The sequence below is a fragment of the Quercus robur genome, chromosome 11, assembly GCF_932294415.1.
Source record: "Quercus robur chromosome 11, dhQueRobu3.1, whole genome shotgun sequence".
NCBI lineage: Eukaryota > Viridiplantae > Streptophyta > Magnoliopsida > Fagales > Fagaceae > Quercus > Quercus robur.
The window spans coordinates 17,509,273-17,530,718 of NC_065544.1; the positions used below are offsets into that span (position 1 = coordinate 17,509,273).

At 37.6% G+C, this 21,446-nt stretch overlaps 3 protein-coding genes and 1 pseudogene across 7 annotated transcripts in view; all 4 read left to right on the forward strand.

Moving 5' to 3' along the window:
• The window catches only part of LOC126706540 (chaperonin 60 subunit alpha 2, chloroplastic-like), an 84,462-nt gene that overhangs the window by 24,118 nt on the left and 38,898 nt on the right, over positions 1-21,446 (forward strand). The gene's annotated exons all lie outside the window — the stretch shown is intronic.
• LOC126706539 (serine/threonine-protein phosphatase 7 long form homolog) lies at positions 10,055-18,304 on the forward strand. Of its 2 annotated transcripts, XM_050406064.1 has the most exons (8): positions 10,055-10,302; positions 10,755-10,861; positions 10,945-11,702; positions 11,875-11,962; positions 15,519-15,917; positions 17,067-17,751; positions 17,852-17,911; positions 17,991-18,304. In XM_050406064.1, exons 2-7 carry the CDS (start codon positions 10,757-10,759, stop codon positions 17,899-17,901), a joined length of 2,085 nt encoding a protein of 694 aa, XP_050262021.1. In that variant the 5' UTR covers positions 10,055-10,302; positions 10,755-10,756; the 3' UTR covers positions 17,902-17,911; positions 17,991-18,304. The 2 variants fall into 2 exon arrangements, with proteins under 2 accessions (XP_050262021.1, XP_050262020.1); XM_050406063.1 differs by having other exon boundaries at positions 17,852-18,304.
• Positions 13,083-13,193, forward strand: LOC126707751 (U6 spliceosomal RNA; annotated as a pseudogene).
• On the forward strand, positions 18,010-20,375 carry LOC126706553 (uncharacterized). 2 transcript variants are annotated; one of them, XM_050406086.1, is made up of 4 exons: positions 18,010-18,546; positions 19,198-19,301; positions 19,458-19,526; positions 20,099-20,375. In XM_050406086.1, exons 1-4 carry the CDS (start codon positions 18,464-18,466, stop codon positions 20,101-20,103), a joined length of 261 nt encoding a protein of 86 aa, XP_050262043.1. In that variant the 5' UTR covers positions 18,010-18,463; the 3' UTR covers positions 20,104-20,375. The 2 variants fall into 2 exon arrangements, with proteins under 2 accessions (XP_050262043.1, XP_050262042.1); XM_050406085.1 differs by having other exon boundaries at positions 18,013-18,546; positions 20,088-20,375.

Here is a 21,446-nt window from a genome sequence, read left to right on the forward strand (position 1 = left end):
AAATGCAGTTATAGGGACAGTTCAAACCACTTTAAATGCAGGAGCAGTCTTTGTCACACTTTTCCCTAATTTCAATATGTCCCTTAAAGATCTCCATCTTTGTGATGCTCTTAAGGTACAAGTCCAAATTACAGGAGCTTCCCAGGTGCAAGACACATTTGCAGCCACTCTCCACTACCAGCTTGCTTATAGACTACAGAATCATGTTTTCGACATAGCGGTCCCAGACATGGCTCAATCTAATGATGCCTTATTAATTCAAGTTGATCCTAGAATGACACCTATGTGTACATTCGTTCCAAGACAACTCAATAGAAAGCAGATGACTTCTCTCTTCCCAGAATCACGGATTACGAATTATGAGATGCTCCATCAAGCAGCTAAACCAATTGAATCAAAGACTCCTCTTTTTATCAGAAAAGAGAATGGGGAAGTAGAGACAAAGTTCCTAGTAGCTCCTTCAGAAAAGAAAGATGTAACAGTCTTTCCAACTCAGATTGCTATTCTCTAACCAGTCTCGTACGTTAAAGAAGATGGTCTTAAGATTCAAGGATTTTGAGAAGACGGGAAGCCTTTCTGTGAAGGAAAATCATCTACTGGCCACATCTGGTGGGATGTTTGTAATTGTATTGATTGCAAAGAAGAAGAGACATTTGAAGCAGATCCTCCGCAAAGAAAGAAAAAATCTTTCCAGCAAAAACTTAAAGAAAGATATGAAGCAGGAGATCCAGAAGTTGACCTCCTTGGAGAACCATTTGGAAAATTTGACTATTAAGTTCTTTATCCTAGAACCAGAAAACAAACCCTTACCCCCTTCCCTTCATGCAAAGAAAATCTAAACCAATACCAGAAACCTCCATTAATCCCATATTACCAGAAAGTCCTTCCACAAATACCAAAATACCAGTCACTCCCTACTACCCAAATACATAATCCTCCACCTTGTTACATGTTTGACCAAGCCTCACCTTCTTATTCTCAAAACTTTCCTCCACTAGAAAGTTTTGATCATCCCCAGACCAATACCAAACATATTTGGAAAATCAAAAACCCTGTTGGAACCAACCCAGATGGAACCAAGAAACAAGTCTCTTCTGCAGAAGCAGCCTTAAACTGGCAAGCAGAAAATGTTGTAGCTCAAAACAAAGTCCTTTCAAAGATACTTGATAATCAGCAAAAGATGGCAGTAGTTACTCACACTTTTTCTGCCTCAAATGCTCTAGTTCAAGATTTGAAGAAAAAAATTAAAACTGTTGAACAGGAGTTGGCCACAATTGCCTCCACAGTCAAAGACTTGTCTGTATCTTTTCCTCTCATTGGACAAAAAGAAAAGGAAAGGAAGTAGTTGTTGCTACAGCTTTAATCCATGGAAAGATCACAGAAGGAACCTACTCTCACTCCCCCTATACATGTCCATATGCCTCTCCAATCACGACAATCATTATACAAGGACTTGTCGGTACCATTGACCTCCCCATTTTCACCAACTTCTCCTTATCAAAACCTCCAACTACTGGTTATAACACATCCTGACCACAATCCCTTCAAATCAAGTGGAATTTTTCCAGCTATTACATATTCTACCCTACCTCAACCAGAGCCCCAAAGTAAACCACAAAATGAGCCTTCCCCAATAAAACAGGACAAAGAACTATTATACCAACTTCCAGATCCAACTATAGGAGCCTCTTCAAGACCTCCAGACATGAATATGTTAGCCATGAATCCTGATCCCCCAAACCCAATCTCTTCATTTCTCAGAACCCTCACCCTTGGAGACTCCAAAAAACCTTTTGTGCTCCTTATAATAGAAGACTCAGACTTAGACTTGTCTGATCTTGGTTTGGAGGAAGTATTTATGACTGATCCAAAAGAAGAAGAAGAGGATGATGTTCTTCGTCCTCAAAGGCCTCCATCTCCCCCACTAATCTTTTCTCCACCACATTTTGTTCCAGATCACCAAACCAGATTGTCTTACTCACCAACTACAAATTCAAAACATTTGTTCACTCTTGATAATGTTCCTCCCTCTAAATGGCATGATGAGTTTTTTAACATGTACTCCTGGTGCATAGTTGAACTTCAAGCTCCAAATGCCACTACTTCTCAGATTATTGCTAAGTTTGTTGCAAGGATTACAGGAAGATTAAGAGAATGGTGGATCAATTTGGGAGAATACAGTCAGAGACAGGTAGGTCAATGTAATACATTGGAAGATTTCTTTACAATTGTCCATAATGAATTTTTGGGTGCACCAACCCACTATAAAGAGGTAGCACGAGAGGAATTTTTGCTGATGAAATGTTGCTCATTTCATAGAAAAGATCTGGAGAAACATTTTGACAGAATGTCTAGAAGATATTACTCTTTCAATGGTATGGATGATGTCAATGCTAAGCATACCTTCCTCAATTCCCTCCCAGAACCACTAGGGGATGAGACACTTCACATGATGAATCTCCAGAAAATAACTCTGCAACAAGCCTCCTTAGGAGAAATTTACCAGCATGCTCTTATTGCCCTTGAAAAACTCTGCAACCAGAGAAAATTTCTTTCAAAAATAGACAAAATCCATAACAAACTCAGAGATAATTGTAAAAGAAAAGATTTGCAGATAAAGTGTTATGACAAGAATTGTTCCTATTCAACAAGGAGAAGAGATCATTTCAAGAAATATTCCTGGAAGAAAAAACATTATGCAAGCCACAAGAAAATATTTTCAAAGAAGAAAAATTGGAAGTTTCTTCGAAGAAAGCATTTTAAAGGGAAAACTTTAAAAGTCTGCTTTGTAAGCAGAAGGCCGGGACATTTTGCAAAAAATTGCACAAAGAAGGAGAAAGCAGCAAAGCTTCTAGAACAAGCCCAGATCCATGCAGAGGATACTCCATTTTCAGACGTAGAATCACTTTTCTCACTGGATGATGAGTATTCCCCTCAAGCTTTGGTTGTCATGGCCTATTCCACTTCAGAAGAAGATACAGATTCGGACAATGATGAAGACACAGGACAAGAAATCCAGACCATTTACACATCCCAACCTATTATAGCCTCTTTAACCAATCCTACCCCTATAGCCTAGGCACACATCCTCCTAGACACCTACTCTAGACCTATCCCAGTAATAGCCCTGTTTGATACGGGAGCAGCAGCAACAATTCTCCACCACAAGATTTTGTTTGCAGAATGTTGGTTACCCCATAATCAAATGCTCAGAGTAGCAAATGGTGAAACATTTCTTATCACCTTGAAAAGCAAACCTTTGTTCATTAGAATCTTTCCGACTCTCATCATTAGACATCAAGTCCTTGGATCCCCTCTCACAGGAAGAGACCTTCTCATAGGATTTGATCTCCTACATCAAATACCTAACCTCGAATGGTCCTCAAAAGGACTTATGCATAAACAACACCTTCTCACATGGACCCAAGTCCCCCATCTGTTCATAGTTGACCCCTTTCAGTCTTTAAAACTCCAAATTATCCATGACTGTTGTGCAAATACCCACTCTGAATTCCTCCTTAAGAATTCAAACCCTTTGTGGAAAAACCCGAACTTTTTCATATCCCTTCCCTTCAAGAAAAATGAAGACGTTAATCCCACAAAAGCCAGTCATCGGGGAATGAATCCAGAACATTTAACCTTAGCCAAACAAGAGCTCGCCACCCTCCTTTTCGAAGGCCTTATTGAACCAACAACGTCTCCATGGGCATGCGAAGCCTTTTATGTTAATAAGCATTCCGAACAAGTCAGAGGAAAACTCAGATTGGTGATTAATTATCAGGATCTAAATCACTTCCTCGTAGATGATAAATTGCCCCTGCCAAACAAAAGTGCACTCTTTCAACATCTTTCAAATGCAAAAATATTCTCAAAGTTCGATCTGAAAGCAGGGTTTTGGCAATTGGGAATTCATCGAGAAGAAAGATACAAAACAGCGTTTTGCATCCCTGATCACCACTATCAATGGACTGTCATGCCTTTTGGCCTCAAAAATGCCCCATCCCAATTCCAAAAAGCAATGGTGACGTTGTTCCAGCCACTCCTGAACAATGCATTGATTTACATAGACGATATTCTCCTATTTTCCAAGGATGAAGAATCCCATAAGAAATTGCTCACTGAATTTTATAATTTAGTGAAATCACAAGGGATTATGCTCTTGGAAAAGAAAATGATCATTGGACAATCCTCTATAGATTTTTTGGGAGTAAACATTTCAGATGGAAAGCACGTATTACAGCCTCACATAGCCACCTCCCTTGGTGAATTCCTAGATAGGCTCACAAGTACTAAACAGATACAGCAGTTTCTTGGAATTGTTAATTACATGTCAGATTTCATTCCAAAAATTTCCAAGTATAGAAACTCTCTAGCCCAACTGCTGAAAAAATCTCCTCCAGAATGAAATTCTGTCCATACAGAAGCAATCCAATAGTTGAAAAAATTGGCAGAAAAGCTTTCTCCTTTGCAGATCCCAGGAACAGGCAAACGGATATTGCAAACAGATGCAAGTGGTGAGTATTAGGCAGCAGCTCTTTTTGAAGAACTTGATGGTAAAAGAAGTATTTGCGGGTATAAGAGTGGTGCATTTAAACCTTCAGAATTGCACTACCACTCTACTTTTAAAGAGATTCTTGCAGTCTAACATGGAATTGAAAAATTCCAGTTTCATCTTCTTGGGCATCACTTCCTGGTAGAAATGGATATGTCTTCCTTCCCTAAAATGCTTCAGTTCAAAAGGAAAATGCTTCCACATCCTCAGTTACTCAGATGGTCAAATTGGTTTTCACAATGGTCTTTCCAAGTGAAGCACATCAAAGGAAAGATAACCTTATCACTGATTATCTTTCCAGAAAGCCTCCAGTCCTCAATACCACAATTCTTCCTTCCCTCTTATATGTATACCCTGTTACATATCCTTCCTCATCATCAGATCCTTCTCCAACAATTCCCAGTAATATCCTTAACATGATAGAGAATCTCCCTCTAGAAATAAAAGACCAAATAAAGACCTTAACCCTTCAAGCCAGAGCCAAAAGAATTATCAGAATCCTCCACAATTATCTTAGAAATCACCAGCCCCACTTCCTTGCTGTTTTCCCTGATATTGACCAACCATGAAAAACCCCTTTTGCCTTCTGGATAACAAATTGGACGATTGCACATTATCTCTACATGTGGTATTTACTCAATGAGTATCATTTGTGCATCCATTTTGAACCAGAATTTTACAAATATATTTTCCCACGTGAAAACAGATATTTCCATAAATTCTGGTTTGACATTTTGAAAAATGATGCCTATAATGGAGAATAGATAAAATGTCCTTCTACAGAACATCCAAGATTTGCAAGCAAGATTACTTCAACAACTTTGATTGTTAAGCTTAACTCCAAAAACGATGTTCGTGCAGAAGGACTTTTCTACCCTGCAGAAATACAGTGGCTTACTAATCAAGATGGCACTTTACACACGCATCGGGACCCATCTTGGCTATCCTGTTATTATGCTCTCACACTGACAGAATCTCTAAATAAAGGGATCTTATCTCAAATAGTACCCATAGATCCAGAAACCTGCAGAAAGCAGTTACCACATGAAGACCATTGGGAAATGCCAAATCCTCTTAAGGGGTATGACGACCCCTATTACCATAACCATGATCCAGATGTAAATGCTGATGTAGATGAAGATTGGTTCCAAGGAAGAGATGGATGGGACTAGACTTTCCTAATATATTGTACTTAAAAAAAAAAAAAAAAAAAAGCCCCTAGAAGCGTCTTCAGACGTTTCATCCTTATCCCTGCAACATACTTTACAGATCATATTCCCAACTGTCCATCTCTGCACTTAGGACCCCTACCATGCACCTGCTTCACAACCTAATCATGACAGGCTCAGGCCTCTGCCCTTTTGGCCAGTTGTCAACATGGAGCCGGCCCCTTCTTTCTCTTCAAAAATCTTTGTACTCTAAATGTAATATATTTCTATAAAGTTGTGCTTATAAATAGCCCCCAAAGGGCTTTGTATAAGAGTAGAGTGAACAAAGGAGAGAAGAGAATCCCTGTAAGATGTCCACAAGCATATCCAATGTAAAAAAGTTGTTAAGTTTAATAATATTATTGAGTTTGCTGTATTTAGTTCTGTGTTCAATCCCTTATTTTCATGTGATCTTTTATCTCTTCTTAGTCGTATACTTTGTAAACCAATTTCCATAATCTTCTTACACCCTCTATTTCAATCTTCCCTCTTGCTTCCCTCTTTTCCCTTGTATACAGCAGGAACAAACAAAAGGAAATTTTATCGTGAAATGGGTAGTGGGGCAGCAGACATGAACTAAACAATGGCAGTAGTCTGGGCAACCAATGGGTGAGTGGGTAATCTTGAAAGGATGCCCACAAAAAACCAAAAACAGTTGGTGAAGCCCTAGGGGTAAAAGGAGAAATCCCGTTGAATCAGTTTGCTATAAAAGGAAGGTAACCAGGCAGAAAAAAAGGAGGGAATGGAGGAGGAAAAAACAGAGGAAGAAAAGGAAAAACAGAGGAAGAGAGAAAAATACCGAAAGAGAGAAACCCAATAGAGGGAAGCATTTACGGGAGGAAAACTCATGGTAAGAGAATAGTAAGCACCCAGAGAGAGGTACCCAGGGAATGGAGGAGGAAAAAATAGAGGAAGAAAAGGAAAACCAAGGGAAGAGAGAAAAACACCGAAAGAGAGAAACCCAATGGAGGGAAGCACTTAAGGGAGAAAAACCCATGTTAAGAGAGTAGTAAGCACCCAGAGAGAGGTACCCAGGAAAAGGGAAGACCGAAAAGGGGGAACAACCCACGACAGGAGAGTAATAAGAAACTAAGAGTAAAGAAAGAATGGAGAGAAAGAAAGAAAGTGGTAAAACAAAGAGAAAATACGGCAGGAATAGAGGCATGCATCAATAGACCATCTTTTCCCTCCCTCTTAACAAACCCATTCTTTGATGTCTCCAAAAGTAATAACTAGTAGTCATTTAGGCTTATTCTCTAAAATGCACAACTTTGATAGCAAAAGCCTATAACAAGGTTGTTCAAGTTGGGGTTTAGGTTCTTTCTTGGTTTACTTATCCTATGGGAAGATTCAATATTTGATTTTGATTGCAAATATATTTGATGTCTCTCATGATAAATTATATCTATTGTATTTAGTCATCCCGCTGAAGCACCTTTTTATCACGTCTGCTGCATCAATTGTCCTGCTGTGGTATCTTTACTTTTTGTACTAGTTATTTGCCGTAACACCTTTTCATTATATGTACCGTGTTAGCTATTATACTAGCTAAACCTTTTCTGCGGAAGCTTTCTTTTTTATTTGTTATTACGTGTTTCACTGTTTACACAAACTAATCATTATCCTGCCATAAGTATATATATACATATATCTTGTTTCTCATGTTCTGCAAAATATATTTTATATATGTATATGTGAATACGTATAAGTATATATACTCATATATGTATGTATATATTTGAGAATATGCTAACCCATTTAAACTAACATTTGTTTGATGGGTATTTTCTTTGGGCTTTAGATTTGTTTATGTGTAGGAAGTAGAAAAGTATTTCTGCAGTAAAAACGAAGAGTAGTTATTTACATTGCAAAAGGTTTTATTGCACAGTAGACAGCTTTAAAGCACAGCAGACAGCTTTAAAGCACAGCAGACAGCTTTAATGCACAGTAGGAAGCTTTATTGCACTGCAGAAAGTTTTGCTATGTAAAGTCAGTCCTACGGCAGAAACTGGAGAAAAGTTCCTTTTGTGGCAGAAACTAGAGAAAAGTTACTTCTGCGGTAGAAACAGAAGATAAGCACCACATTCTGCCCGTCGTAAGAGTGCTCCTGGCAGACAAGACATAGTTTACACACAAGCCGGATCAAATTGAGTTGCAGTTGGACCGGTCTCAACTCCCTTACTTAGAATACTCGGGCTCAATACAGCAGGAGGCAGCCTAGCCCACTTTAACCACAAAAAGGCTCACCAAAAAGTTTCATGATAGGTGGATACAACGACACGCATCCATCTTGTGCCAGAGTTAGATTAAAACTTTGATCATTAGTTTGAAAGAGTGGGATAAATATTGGTTTTGATAGATTTTGAGCTCAATCAAAATTTCTTAGTGTTTTGGTACAACAACACGTCCATAATGCTCTAAACTCAAATCCAAAATCCGACCGTTGGATTGGAAAAATGTGGTGAGATATTGGTGTTGGCAAAGTATGACAACAGTTAGACGGATAGATTGTGAGAAATGAGTAGTCAAAGTTTGCAAAACTTGGTCAATATTTGGTCAAACATGGTCAGGCTTTGAAAAACTTTAAAAAAAATGTAATACTAAATATTTTAAAATAATCTTTAATTAAAATTTGAAATCAATGTATTTTTATTATGAAATAAGATGATTTTGGAAATTTGCGGGCAGGTTTGTACACAACATTCTTAATATTAATTTAACAAAATTCGGTTAATGAGATGTCAAGTGGAAAATGGTTTTTCCTTCAAATGGAGTGGTTTTGCCAAATAAAATACACAAATTTTATTTTTATTTATTTTTTAAATATTGAGGTTATATTTCTGTAAAATAAATCCACCTAAACAATATTGAGGTTATATTTCCCTGACATTTTTTAAAAGAACACTTGCTAAAAAATAATTGCAAGAAGTAAGATTTCATGGTGTTTCTATCTTTTATTAATAATAATAATAATTAAAAAAATGATATTTCAAAGTGACCAAAAAAAGAAAGTGACGTGGTTGTCATTAAAAAAAAAAACATAATTTTAATAAATAAAACAAAAAGAGAAGTCACATTGCAGTAAAATAAACCCAGTCCCCCCTTGTTAAAAAAACACACACGGCAATGTCATTTTAACTAAAAAAAAAAAAGAGAAGAAGAAGAAGAAGACAAAACCCTACCTCTCCCTATCACTGAAAAACAAGCGCCTACCTTTTTAGTTTTTCAATCCCACGCCTCCCTTTTTACTTGGTAATACTACACTCTATTTCACTCACTAAGAAATAAAGAAGAAAAAGCTCTCACCTCTATAGCCTAGGTTAGTTTTCTTAAATCCTTATACCTTGATTTATATATTTTGTTACTATAGTGGATTACTAAATGGATTTGTTGATTGATTTATTTTATCTAAATTTTGGGTTTGGTTTAGATATATCTCTTTCATAATATACAATCTCTGTCATCTCCCACTTGCTCAATATGTCCTTTTGTGCATGGCTTTGTCCACCGACATGTAGGGATTTGACATTTCAATTTGTGAGAAAACCACATAAGAACACATAATTCTAGATAAGAGAGAATGACTTTTGTGAACTGTTCTTTTACACGTATTAGGTGAGTTAGTAAGCTTATCTAAATTGCATTCTATATAGAGGTAATTAATCAATTAGCACACAAAAAAAGGTCTATGAAGGGGAGGTTCTAATTACGTGCCGCAGCTGTATCTAAAAGTACCTAAGTGCATAATCTCTTTCGTTCATGCTAGTGACAAGAGGCACACATTAATAAGGCTTAAGTTATGCCTCTGCTCCATTTCCAGACATCATGGGGAGACCATTTCCTCTCTTATTCTAATGGCTCCGAGGCGTGTGTGTGTATATATATATATATATATATATATATTACGTGAAAAATTATCATTAATTAAGTACATATGTAAAATAGGCTTGATAACAATTGCTTGTGTTTTTGGATAAAATAATAAGATAAGGTATGTAACCAAGACAAACTGTTTTGCATCTAAAAAATGAAGACGTTAAAAGTGACATCTCTTTTGACAAATTACCGATTGTAGAGTAAAAAAATGAATCGAACTCAAGACTCTCTTGTTTTAGGGAGAAAATGGGCAAATACCCTTTTTCTCGAAATTAAACATTCGTTTGCCCTCTTTCTGAAACTAAATAGGGAATTGCCCCTCTTTTGTAACTCGACAATATAGAAATCGAGTTTTAATAAATAACTCGATATTATTATAGTCGAGTTAGGCTGACCTTTCGAATTTTCCCGAATAAAAAAATGTTTGTGTAGACGGCCATAACTCGGGAAACTGGAAATCGAGTTATGTTCAGCGGTTTGAATCAATAGGACCCTAACGTCTCACAACGCTATTCAGTCACTCACTCTCTCTGTACACTCTCTTTCCCTCGCTCTCTGCCATCACTCTCTCTCCACACTCTGTCTCTCTCGCTCTGCGATCAGGCTTCCCCACTCTTCCTCGAGTCTCCATCAGTCGTCGTTGGTTCCCGCCGCCGCTGATTACAGGTACGGTCCTCTCCCTCTGAAATATTTTCTGACGTTGGTTAATGTTAGGTTGCGTTTTGTGTGGGATTTTGATTAGTTTGTTGAAACTTAAGGAAGTAGTAAATTTACTAATGAAGATGAGAATTTTGTTGTCTTTTATATGCTGCAATGATGATTTTCTCATTAATGAGTTTAAATGTGCTTGGGGTTTTGATGAGGGGTTTTGGCAAATCGAGTGGTGTTATAACTTATATTTTCATAAATAGTTAATTAATAATTATCCGAAGCTTTAAGAAGTGATTTAAATAGTTCTGAAATAATTTTTTTTATGGCAAGTTCTTATTTATTTAAGAAGTGATGTTGAAAATCTTGTGCTCAAAATATAATGTCTTACTGAATCTATGCTTTTATTTTATATTAAATGTGGTTTACTTGTTAGAAAATTGCTAACAATGTATTTGCTGCCATGTCAGATATGCAGGCACTAGATAGAGTGCGGCCTGGACCCGATGTGGATACCCAGTTGGCCCAGCAGCCGAATCATCGGTCAAGTCCACTTTGGAGGTGCGCCGCTGACGAGGTATGTAGTAGTATTATTAATACATGTTTGTTTTATAATTACCTCGTGTTTAATCTCCTAACAGAATACTCGTCCGTGTGCAGGAGGCGCCTGGCATGATAAAGGTTCGACGCCGTAAATGTGTATTGCCACAGGGTGGGTTAGATCCACGTATCATGCAACACATAGATGCAGCAGGGTTGACTGGTTTATTCAAGGTTCCTGATATGGAGGTCGACCACGCCTTGATCACGGCGTTGGTTGAGCGGTGGCGTCCGGAGACGCACACGTTCCACTTACCCCATGGAGAAATGGGTATCACCTTGCAAGATATGGAGGTGATGCTGGGGCTTCCGGTGGATGGGTTGCCTGTCACTGGGAAGACAGACTACAAATGGAGTGAGCTGTGCGAACAGTTGTTGGGCCATAAACCTCCACCCCCGATACCAAACTCAAACAAGTCTACCCTTGCTGGGGCGAGGATAAGATACACCTGGCTTGATGCACAGTTTGCCGCTCCCTTAGTTGTGGACGCTGCTGACGAAGTCGTGCAGCAATATGCCCGCTACCACCTACTTGTACGGATGGGGGCCCTCTTGTTCATGGACAGGTCTGCGGACCGGGTCTCACTGCTGCCTCTGCAGTTGCTCAACCCAGTCAGCAATGCGAGACGGTATAGCTGGGGTAGTGCAGCATTGGCCTGGCTGTATAGGCAACTTTGTGGTGCATCGAAGAAGGATGCGATGCAGATTGGAGGAGCACTCTTGTTGGTGCAGCTATGGGCCTATTCAAGGTTCCCACAATTATGCCCTGTTGTGAGGCCGCCTCTACCGCCAGTGCACTCAGGGCCCCTTGCCATTAGGTACGTTCATTGAGTTCTCGTTATTTGTCTCTTTCATATAATTAAAAATATGCCAAACTAACAAACGAAAGAAACTTATCAATGCTTAGTATATGGATGTGAAATATAAAAGCAAAGTTTGTTAAATGTAAGGTTCAGTAATGAGCATTTGTCGACATCTCATGTTTGGTAGGTGGAGCGGGCCAAAATGCACCGCAGAGCATGCCACACACGTCCTTGCTGCGTACCGGGCGTCACTGGCTACAGTACGGGCCGAGCAGGTATTCGGTTAATTTAGTTTGAATTCTTATGACCACGTTTCCCTCAATTCTTATAACTACGGGCCGAGCACGTTTTCCTCAAATGCACCGCACATGCTTTTATTTTCGTTTCCCTCAATTTTATATTATTTTGAATTCTTGGATTGTTGTAGGAATGAGTTGATTTCATAATACCATCCAATCATTTTGTTTGGTACTTGGATTTCCATCCCATCATTTAACTCAATTGGAATGTCCATCGTGAAGTACTTCACATTAGAACTTCCATTTGTAGCACCTGCATGAATACTTGCTCGTCCTTACATAAAGTAAAACAAAAGTAAAAAATTCTTGAATGTTAAATCAAAGGGTTTTTTCCAAATTGGGTTGGATTGAAGGGTTTTTTCCAATGCAACCCAACTAACATGACTCAGGTTAAGTTGGGTTAAATCAATGGGTTATATATAAATTTAGTCATATATATATAAAGTAGAATTTGGCTATATTCTTCATTATGTACGGAAACGTTTGTGATTTACACGGAAAAAAAAAAAAAAACACAGAATAAATTGTCCCTTTTCCAAGATGTTTGAAGCATGTGCAACATGCGCAAAACATTGAGCATGAAGTCTTCGTTTAGTGCAAGGCAGTGAGTTCAAACTTGTGTTGCAACCAAAAAACAAAAACTCCACCAATTGTTACAAATGTCATTAAGCTGATGCAATGAAGAGAAGACGCACATATTGGATTATGTAATTGGTTATAATTCAATGAGAAATGAATTTACCTAATAGTATACCAAAGATGATCAGATTTGTCTTTGGTTGTATTTGTGTGCTCAAGTAATTCATTTGATTTTAATGATGCATCTTCGAAACTGACGATGACATCTTTAAATTCTTTCCAGCTACTAACTGAATCAAAAGTTTGTGTTCATTTTCTGATTATGTTATTATACACCGTTTCAACCTACTTAACATGAGAAAATAGAACTTTTAGCCTGCTATGAAAATGAACTAAAAAATTTCAAAACAATATTTCTTAAGACTTTATATAAGGCGAATGATTGTAAACGCAGAACCACCATGGTCAATTAAATTCTAAACAACAAATTTCTAACTATAAACTTGACAAATATGGGTCTTTTCAGAACAAGGGAATCAAGGCATATTAGAATACAAATGATATTTTCAAAACGCATGGCCCCTGCGCAAGGATGACACGCATAAATCGAGAAATGGTCCAAATTTTTTTCTTTCCCTAATCCTTGTGTGAATTCTGCTTCACTGTCTTCTTCGTTGTTTTTGCACTTTCTGCTTCTTTACATGCGTTTTGGAGTCTTGCTCAACAGGTTAGCCCAGACTTGTGCTCATAATTCTTTTAGAGAGAGTTTGAATCTTTGATAGTTGTTATACTTCAATATTAAAGCTTTAAACTAGAAATTTTTTTTAGAACTGTTGAAGCTTATTAATATTTCACACCTTCTGGATTCGCTATAGTTTTGGTGGTTGACTTAGATATTACCACAATTATATTCCAGATTTTCGTTGAATTAAATTTGCTGAGTTAGAGCTGCTCTTCACTGTTGTAATATAGTTGGCTGTTAAATCTCATAAAATGATAAAATTCTTTAAATTTAGAACGTTGGGAAAGCTGCAAATGTTAAACTACGAAAATTTTATCTAATTATTGTGTAATCATGACATGAGAGCAAAAATATAACCCAAGTTTGCATTTTTGGCCTAAGTACAGAAACAGAGGGAATGATGACATTATTGATCATTGGCCCGTAAAACACATGATCACTTCTCTGGCTTTCATTGAAATTTGAAATTAAGCAAACTAAAGGATGGAGTTACTCTGACTTGAATGTCATAGAGTGACCATAGGCTAAGCCATTGCCATAGCTTGTCCTTGTCCAATGCTGGATGGTTGTCATTGCTTGGGTCCACACTGTGAAATTTCCAAAATACAAAGCCATTAGTGCCCTCCCAGTAGGAACTCGAGAGTCCAGGGTATAGGTTAAACCCTTTGTGAGATTTGGGGTTGTTTAGGATGCCAGAGTGAGCACCGAAGATAGTCTCAATTGTTGCTTTGCCTTCAAAAACTTACTAATGTTTGGAGTTTATGCATTTCACTACCCCTGTGACAGAACATAGCAATATTTAGTATTAAGTGACCATCTAAGGTTAATATAAACTTTTATGTTATCTAAACATCTGTTTGGGATGTTCTAGTTGATGGTGTTTTCATAGGTAGTCAATGTGAATCTAAGCTCTTTACAATTCATTGGTGCCACTGGTGCTGCAGGTGGTTTGTAATTTAAGCTTGTACGGTTTGTAATTAAGCTTGTGAAATCACTTGTAATTAATTAATAAAATGTTATGAGCTTAAAACCATAGTTATTGCTCTGCCTAATAAGTAGACAATTTAGTATTTCTTCTTCTAACATAGGGGTATCCAGGATTACAAAAATTGTTATTGTGATGCAAAAAACATTGTTACATTGTACGTTATAAATTACCTTTGCTGAATTGAAGGTTATATTTTTACAGTCTAGTAGAATACTGTTTGACTTCGATTTACGTATTCAAGTGGTATATTTTGAATATGCACAGCCTCGATTGTCTTCTTGGAAAACAATGGCCTAAGTTTAAAGAAACAAATAATTGTTAATCAGTGATATATGAGAAAACATAAAGACGCTTGACACATTACCTCTTGTTGTTTACCTAAATGAAAAGTTAGTTCGTGCTCCTTGCACCAAAGTTGGAGAGCACAATTTAATTGCAGCATGCAACTCCTTAAGTTGTCCCCACTTTAGCTGCCTTAATAGTCCTAAAATTATTAAAAGCTATGGATTATTAACGAGTACTTTATTCATATAATTTTAGAAGCGTGCAAAATATGCTGATCACCATATTCTTCAAGAGGAATGTAATTTTAGACATTGACATGATTAGTTTGAGATAACTAAAAGGCTTACGTAATTTCCAACACTAAAATTTATAAGAAATATATATTTACATAGAAATATAATAACAGTATTTGATGAGGATTATACCATGTAATAATTTACATAGCTTCCATTTCTTGCAATATAAAGTGGTACTTGAAATGCAATGTCTTCAGTAGACCTTATAATAGTCATTTTGTTCTCATTCATTGAAACATTGTTAATGACTAATGCAATTAATGTAGCACAATATTTCTATTACGATAAAAAGATTTTGCGAAATCATCAACTTGGATTCATCTTACAGCCATAAGGATGCTGTAGTACCCTCCTCTAAGTTTGGTTCAGATTGAAAACCCTAGTATTTGATGGTGTCAGTTAGCTTTGAACCCTGTCCAGCATATGAACATGGGGCTGAAAATGGTGGACATGAACAACCTAGATCTTTTAATATATTTTGCAGGTCAATTTTGTTGTTCTTTTAGTTTCTGCCCAATAATCCCTGAAGATTTTGTGTACGACTAGAAGCTAGAAATTCCATGCTTTGCATATTACATATCGCCTACATAATGTTAAATTAGTATGATGTCTCACTATCACAAACATAATCTACTTATGCAGATTGTATGGGAGCCGTACACGCATACGCTAGGCTCCCTACCTGCGTATTGCACTGCTGGGCAGCATATTTGGAGGGCCGAGGTGCCGTTGATATTCTTTTGGATAGTGGAGTGGCATCATCCTGAGCGAGTCCTCCGTCAGTTTGGGATGAAGCAACCAGTTCCAAGTGTCGTGGATACGTCGACTACCCTTCACAAGATATCCCTTCAGGGTAAATGGGAGAAGAACTGGGAGGTAGAACATGATCCCTTTATTCGGCAATGGGCCAACCGAGTGAATGTAGTTCGCGGGTCCGATCTCCTAGACGATGATGATACGTATCTCGTTGAGTACATGATGTGGTACAATCGCCACACAAGGCGGTACATAACACCAGAGTCTGCGTATTGGGAACTCATGGTGAGGCAACAATTCCTATTTTATGGATGAAACCATTGTTGGATTAAATATCCTCAGCAGATTTATCATGCATATTTTGAAGTCCACAATAGTTATTGTTGTTACATCTCTATAAGTTTCTCTGTCATTTTGTTTTAAAGTGAAAAAATACTGCATGACATGTCATTATGTTTTAAAGTCAAAATACTGCATGATTTAAGTTGTTCATAACAAACTGAATTTGTCTTGATCCAATTTGTTTGCATGAGGAATGGTTAATGGGCAATGACTAATGATGACCACACCTTTGTTCATATAATTACATTCAACTTTTAAAAAGGGTAGGTTGGGTTGGGTTTTATTGTATTTTACTTTAATTTTTTTTTTATTTTTTTTTGTTTTTGGTTGGCTTGTACTTTAAAATGGACGGTGCAACTCTGTGTAGTAGTGATAAATTCGCATTTCATGATAGTTTAGATAGCCTTTCCTCCAGGACTGATTAATGTATTACATATTCCTTGATAGATATTACCTCTAGGATTGGGAAGTCCCTTACTAAACTGTTGGTAGAATGCAATTCCCAACAGCTTAAAGGTCATTTAAAATCTTGCAAGTATGCAGCAAGGAGATGTGCATTTATACTAGATTCAAGTATGATATATGTTCTAAGTTTTTGGTACTTCCCTTAATTGAAACTTGAAGCTTGCGTTTGATATTTTCAATTCATTTGATTTGGGCGTGTACGTTAGGAAATAATAACTTCAAAATATGTGTCCTGATTGCAATGTGATATTAATGGAGTTGTAAATCTCGTGAAGCCTAGATACAGAAGTGAAATTCTGATATTTTCACTTATGCTAAGATTGAACTTATGTACAACCAACTATACGTGTTTTTTAGAAGTATTATCTCAATGTTTAGATTGCGTAGCGATAAACATAACAGGAAACATACAACCTCTTGAGTGTTGGGTTGGAACTATAAATTCTTGCACAGGGGGGGCCAACCCCTATTTGTATACACTGTCTTTTTAAAGATGCTTCATAATTATAAGTAATATAAGGATTTCATTAGCTATGTTTGCTACTTTTTCTTTTGATTTTGGAACAGATTTATCCAAGTTTTGCATCATACTTGCGTTCTTGCTTTTATGACGCCCTTGTTTTGTAGGTTCGGACGATGATTAGGTCTATACCGAGGTGCGATGAAGGTTCTGACATGCACACTGACCTTACATTTACACTAGAGCTTGTGGAGGAGCTAGGCCGACTTAAATTGGCGAATGCGCTTGCAGAAGCAGTTGACATTGATAGACAGGCCCCAGTTCGTGGCGGGCAACGTGGTGGGTCTCGTGGGGGTGGACATCGTGGAGGTGGTCAAGCTGGTCGCAGCCGTACGACCGAGTCGGCTCCCATCTACGAGGAAGGGAATGAGGAGGGTGTAGAAGAGGCATGGCTTGGCACTGATTGGGTACTGTCTGATGACGACGGCAGGACACCGCGATGCACGCCTGGCGATGGTGCTGGGCCATCCCATAGCGTCGATCATCAGGGCACTGTTCCAGCCCACACTACATCCCATGGTGCTAGCACGGACTTTGAGGGCCCTCCTCGTATGTCGCCCCCAGTTTTCAGTGGATCTGCCCATGATGGTGGATGCATATTTGTCCCCACACCAGGCATGCCCACCCCACCTCTAGTGCAAGTGGACCCCACCATGTCAGCTCCATCTCAAACCGCCCACGGAGAGGCTGTACAGATTGAGCAGATACCGGCTGAGGACATTGAGCCGGTGGAGGCTTTGCGGAGATCGCGACGCCCGCGTGCGCATGCTCCCGATTGCGGGACCGGTGATGGTATGTACTTCGTCTACACTTCCCATCTTCTTGAGCTACTTGTACTGTGCATTTGATTGATTATGTTAATTTAATTATGCTGTTGTGTCTGATGAAACAGGTAAGATTAGACCTGTCAGGGCATATGGGCGGAAACGAAAAGATCATTAAATGCCTTAGTGTATGCTTATACTTCCTACCTATAGGTGACTGCATAGTTACGTTTCACTTTTCTTCTAAAGTCGTATTTTTTTTTTTAGACCTAACTGCAATGGTGGACACGAAAAGGCCATTGAGCTGGATTGTCCTTGTGTGCTTATTCTTCATGTGTATAGGTGACTGGAATAAGCATGCAAAATGTTCTACTAATTGGGGAGAATCTTGGTGGCTGTGCATCTATTTCTGGATCATTGCTTGGGGAGAATACTGGCTGTCAATGTGTTTGTTGTCAAGAAATTGATATTTTGGAGAAAACCCATAAGGCGTATTGTATTTATTGATGTATTAGGAAGTTTTTCTGCACTTGGAGTTTTGATTGCAATTTGACAAATGTCTGGATTGGTATTCATTTGAAGCCAAACTTTCTTGTGTTTTTGTATGTTGTTAGCTACAGTAAAGTGGGTTGTAAGAGAGTAATTTGTTTTTTTATTTTTGTTAGTTTTGTGAGAAACAAATGTGTGGTATTGTTGATAAGCAAGAAGAAGTAATTTGATACTTTCTGTAAAAGAGTTTGATGACGAAGTTTATGCGGATCAATGGCAGAACCAACTCCTTTGTAGCAAATCATTTATCCGAGTCTCTACAATGCTTGGCTAGGTATGTGTCTCTCTCCTAATTTTCTGATTCGCCTTCCCTACAATTCCTAGATTGGTACATCCTCCTTCCCATTTTATTAATTTTAATCTCCTTTAAATCCCCTCCTCTCTAGAATGATTAGATCTGTGTACATTTGATTACAAGTTCGTTAGTAGGAACTTTGGAGAATAGAATTTATATTTTTTTCTAGCATTGTTCTAGAGCAGCTCACAATATAACTTACCCAAAGCTGAAAACGGCAAAAATCTTAGTTATGTGTGCATGTTTTGTTCCTTTTGCTTCTTGGGGTTTGTAATTGTTATTTATCATTGTATATATTACCTTTTCATTTTGGTAGCAAATTGGGAACCCAATGAGAAACATTTAATTGATTATTGATTTTTTCATCAATTAGCCTTCTTATTTTATGATTTTCAGTATATATATATATATATGTTGTGTGTGTCATTGGCCAATGAATCAAATATTGTCCATCATTTGCTTTAATGAAATGATGGAGGCATTAATGAAAAATTTGCATACTGTTTGAATGTTACTTTTATTGTTTGTGTATTGCCGTTTTTTGGGTTTGAATTATTATCTATGCTTACAAAGGTATATGCATTTTTCTCAATAATTTTCGGTTAGTATCTAATGTCTCCTTCACCACAGCACATTAAGACGTTGGAGAAGTGGCCAACCTTCAGAATCCTGGGAGGCTCATAAGGCAGCAATCCAAGCACTCATAAAGCTGCCTTCAGGCGAGCTTGTTACAGGTATAATATGATTAAGTAGATGACTGTTCTGCTAGATATTGTTTTAGATTTTGTTGGTAGTTGGAATTGGTTACATCAGATTGGAATGCATTATCAACTACGAATGTCTTTCACTATGAACTTATGGGGTTCATTTTTATGCTACCACGATTTTAGGTTCAAGTGATACAACTTTAAAACTTTGGAGAGGAAGCAAATGTACACATACTTTTGTTGGGCATACAGGTATTTTTTCCATTTATTTGCCTTCATTGTGCTTTATATATATATATATATATATATCCTTATTTGCAATGTGTTGAAATCATGTGGGAATGAAAATAATTGTAGATTTTGCAAACTAACGATGCTGTAAAATTTTCTTCTTACATGTCTGTTTGGTGATCATCAAACATATTTTCTTTGAGCTTCCTATAAGTTAGAAGTGGAAGAAGCATTTAATAAGACTTCTGATGTATAAGTTGGCATTAATTGACCAAACTGTTGACATGGGTAATCCTCATATGTTTAGTGCTTTACATGGTTTGATTGCTAAAAAATTTAGACATGATGATACCGAGTTTGTCTCTTGTGGAGTATTTAGTGGGAAAGGAATGCTTGCACTTTTGACGGAAGTGCAAGCATTCTTGATTTGAAGTTCTTCCGGACTTTATCTAAGCGGACTAATGCTTTGGCATTCATTACCAATCTGACTGGTTTTCTATTTATCTTCACATGATTGAGAGTTGTGTTATTTGCTTCAAACTTGCCTTTATAATATGGCTTTATATATCATTGATAAAACAGATCAAATATAGGCTGATGCACTTGTTCTGAGGGGGATCAGTTGCACATTTGAGGAAGGGCACAAAATACGTATTGTTGGCAGAATTGGCAGTGGCAAGACCACTCTCATAGAGATGAACCTGTTTTGTCCAGTGGAGCTAGCTAGAGGGACCATTGTAATGTATCTATTGAAACCTGTAGTATTCCATGTAATGTTCACGAGATTACGTAACTTTTAAATTTTAAGTGTTCATTTTTTTTCTAATTCAGAATAATACTACAAGGTACATCATAATTTTAGGGTTTTATTTACTGTGTTTGGGATTCAAGAACCTTTATATAGCTGTGTTATTTGTTTTTTTAGTTGGTTGGTGTCAATTTTTATTCATGGTCATTTTGTTCTGGACTTTCTATATTGTGGCTATTAAAATTTTCAGAATTGACTTGAAGAATTTAGATAATTTTCATATGTTGGACGATTTATCATGTATGAATAATTCCAATCCTAGCTTTTTTAAACTTTGAATTTTCTTTGATTGGTATGGATTGCAGTGAATCCTCCAACGAGGAGGATTTCCAAATCGTTCATGTAGAGGTTATGCAATTCATTGTTGTTTTTTACGTCATGTACATTCGTTAATCGTGGCTCATTGTGTATAGGCTGATGTAGTATTTTGTAAGTACACAATAATGGACTGCAGTGAATCAAATAGACGGGGTACGACCAAAGGTGACTGAATAGGATCAAATAGAGTAAATAGAATGTAGTACACCGATTTTCCTAGAAACCACAGTGGACCGAATAAGACCAAAGTAGATATAATGGACCGAATAAGACCAAAGTAGTCCAAAAACAAAAATAATAAGGTTATTTTTCCATATATACATATCTGCCAGTGAAACAATTGGAAAACGATGACACTTCTACTTAAAGCACACATGACAACAGATGGTACTTGGAAGTATACATATCTTACTAAATACCACAACAAGAAGTCGTACTTTTGCATTCATGCATCCGTACGTTGTCTCGTGGGTGCATCAACTTCATCATCCCCCACAACGTGAGCCACCACTTCATTCAACATGTTTGCACTCAACGTTGCGATCCTCCTTGCGTGGTCACGCTCCTCAATGGCAACTTCCAACTGATACCTTAACAAAGTGTGCCTAATGTCTCCACTGCCATAGTTGGTTCCTTCGCTTTGAGAAGTGCTAGGTGGAGTTGAGGTTGATATGTTTGGAGTTTCCCACGACGTAGACACACCACCATGCACGCCCATACCATTACCATGCAAATACTCCATGTATGCAGCTTCGGCTTCCCTTCGATCTTTATATGATTTGTGATTGGCGTTTGGGAATTTATGAACTTGTCTA

What these genes read in the sequence shown, in the direction of transcription:
- LOC126706539 (XM_050406063.1), top strand. Translation starts at nt 10,757, where the DNA reads ATGCAGGCACTAGATAGAGTGCGGCCTGGACCCGATGTGGATACCCAG. An exon ending in GGAGGTGCGCCGCTGACGAG is followed by an intron (nt 10,862 to 10,944) that starts GTATGTAGTAGT and finishes GTCCGTGTGCAG; the next exon opens with GAGGCGCCTGGCATGATAAA. An exon ending in CTGCGTATTGGGAACTCATG is followed by an intron (nt 15,918 to 17,066) that starts GTGAGGCAACAA and finishes CTTGTTTTGTAG; the next exon opens with GTTCGGACGATGATTAGGTC.
- LOC126706553 (XM_050406085.1), top strand. Translation starts at nt 18,464, where the DNA reads ATGACGAAGTTTATGCGGATCAATGGCAGAACCAACTCCTTTGTAGCA. An exon ending in TCTCTACAATGCTTGGCTAG is followed by an intron (nt 18,547 to 19,197) that starts GTATGTGTCTCT and finishes CCTTCACCACAG; the next exon opens with CACATTAAGACGTTGGAGAA. An exon ending in TTCAGGCGAGCTTGTTACAG is followed by an intron (nt 19,302 to 19,457) that starts GTATAATATGAT and finishes CCACGATTTTAG; the next exon opens with GTTCAAGTGATACAACTTTA.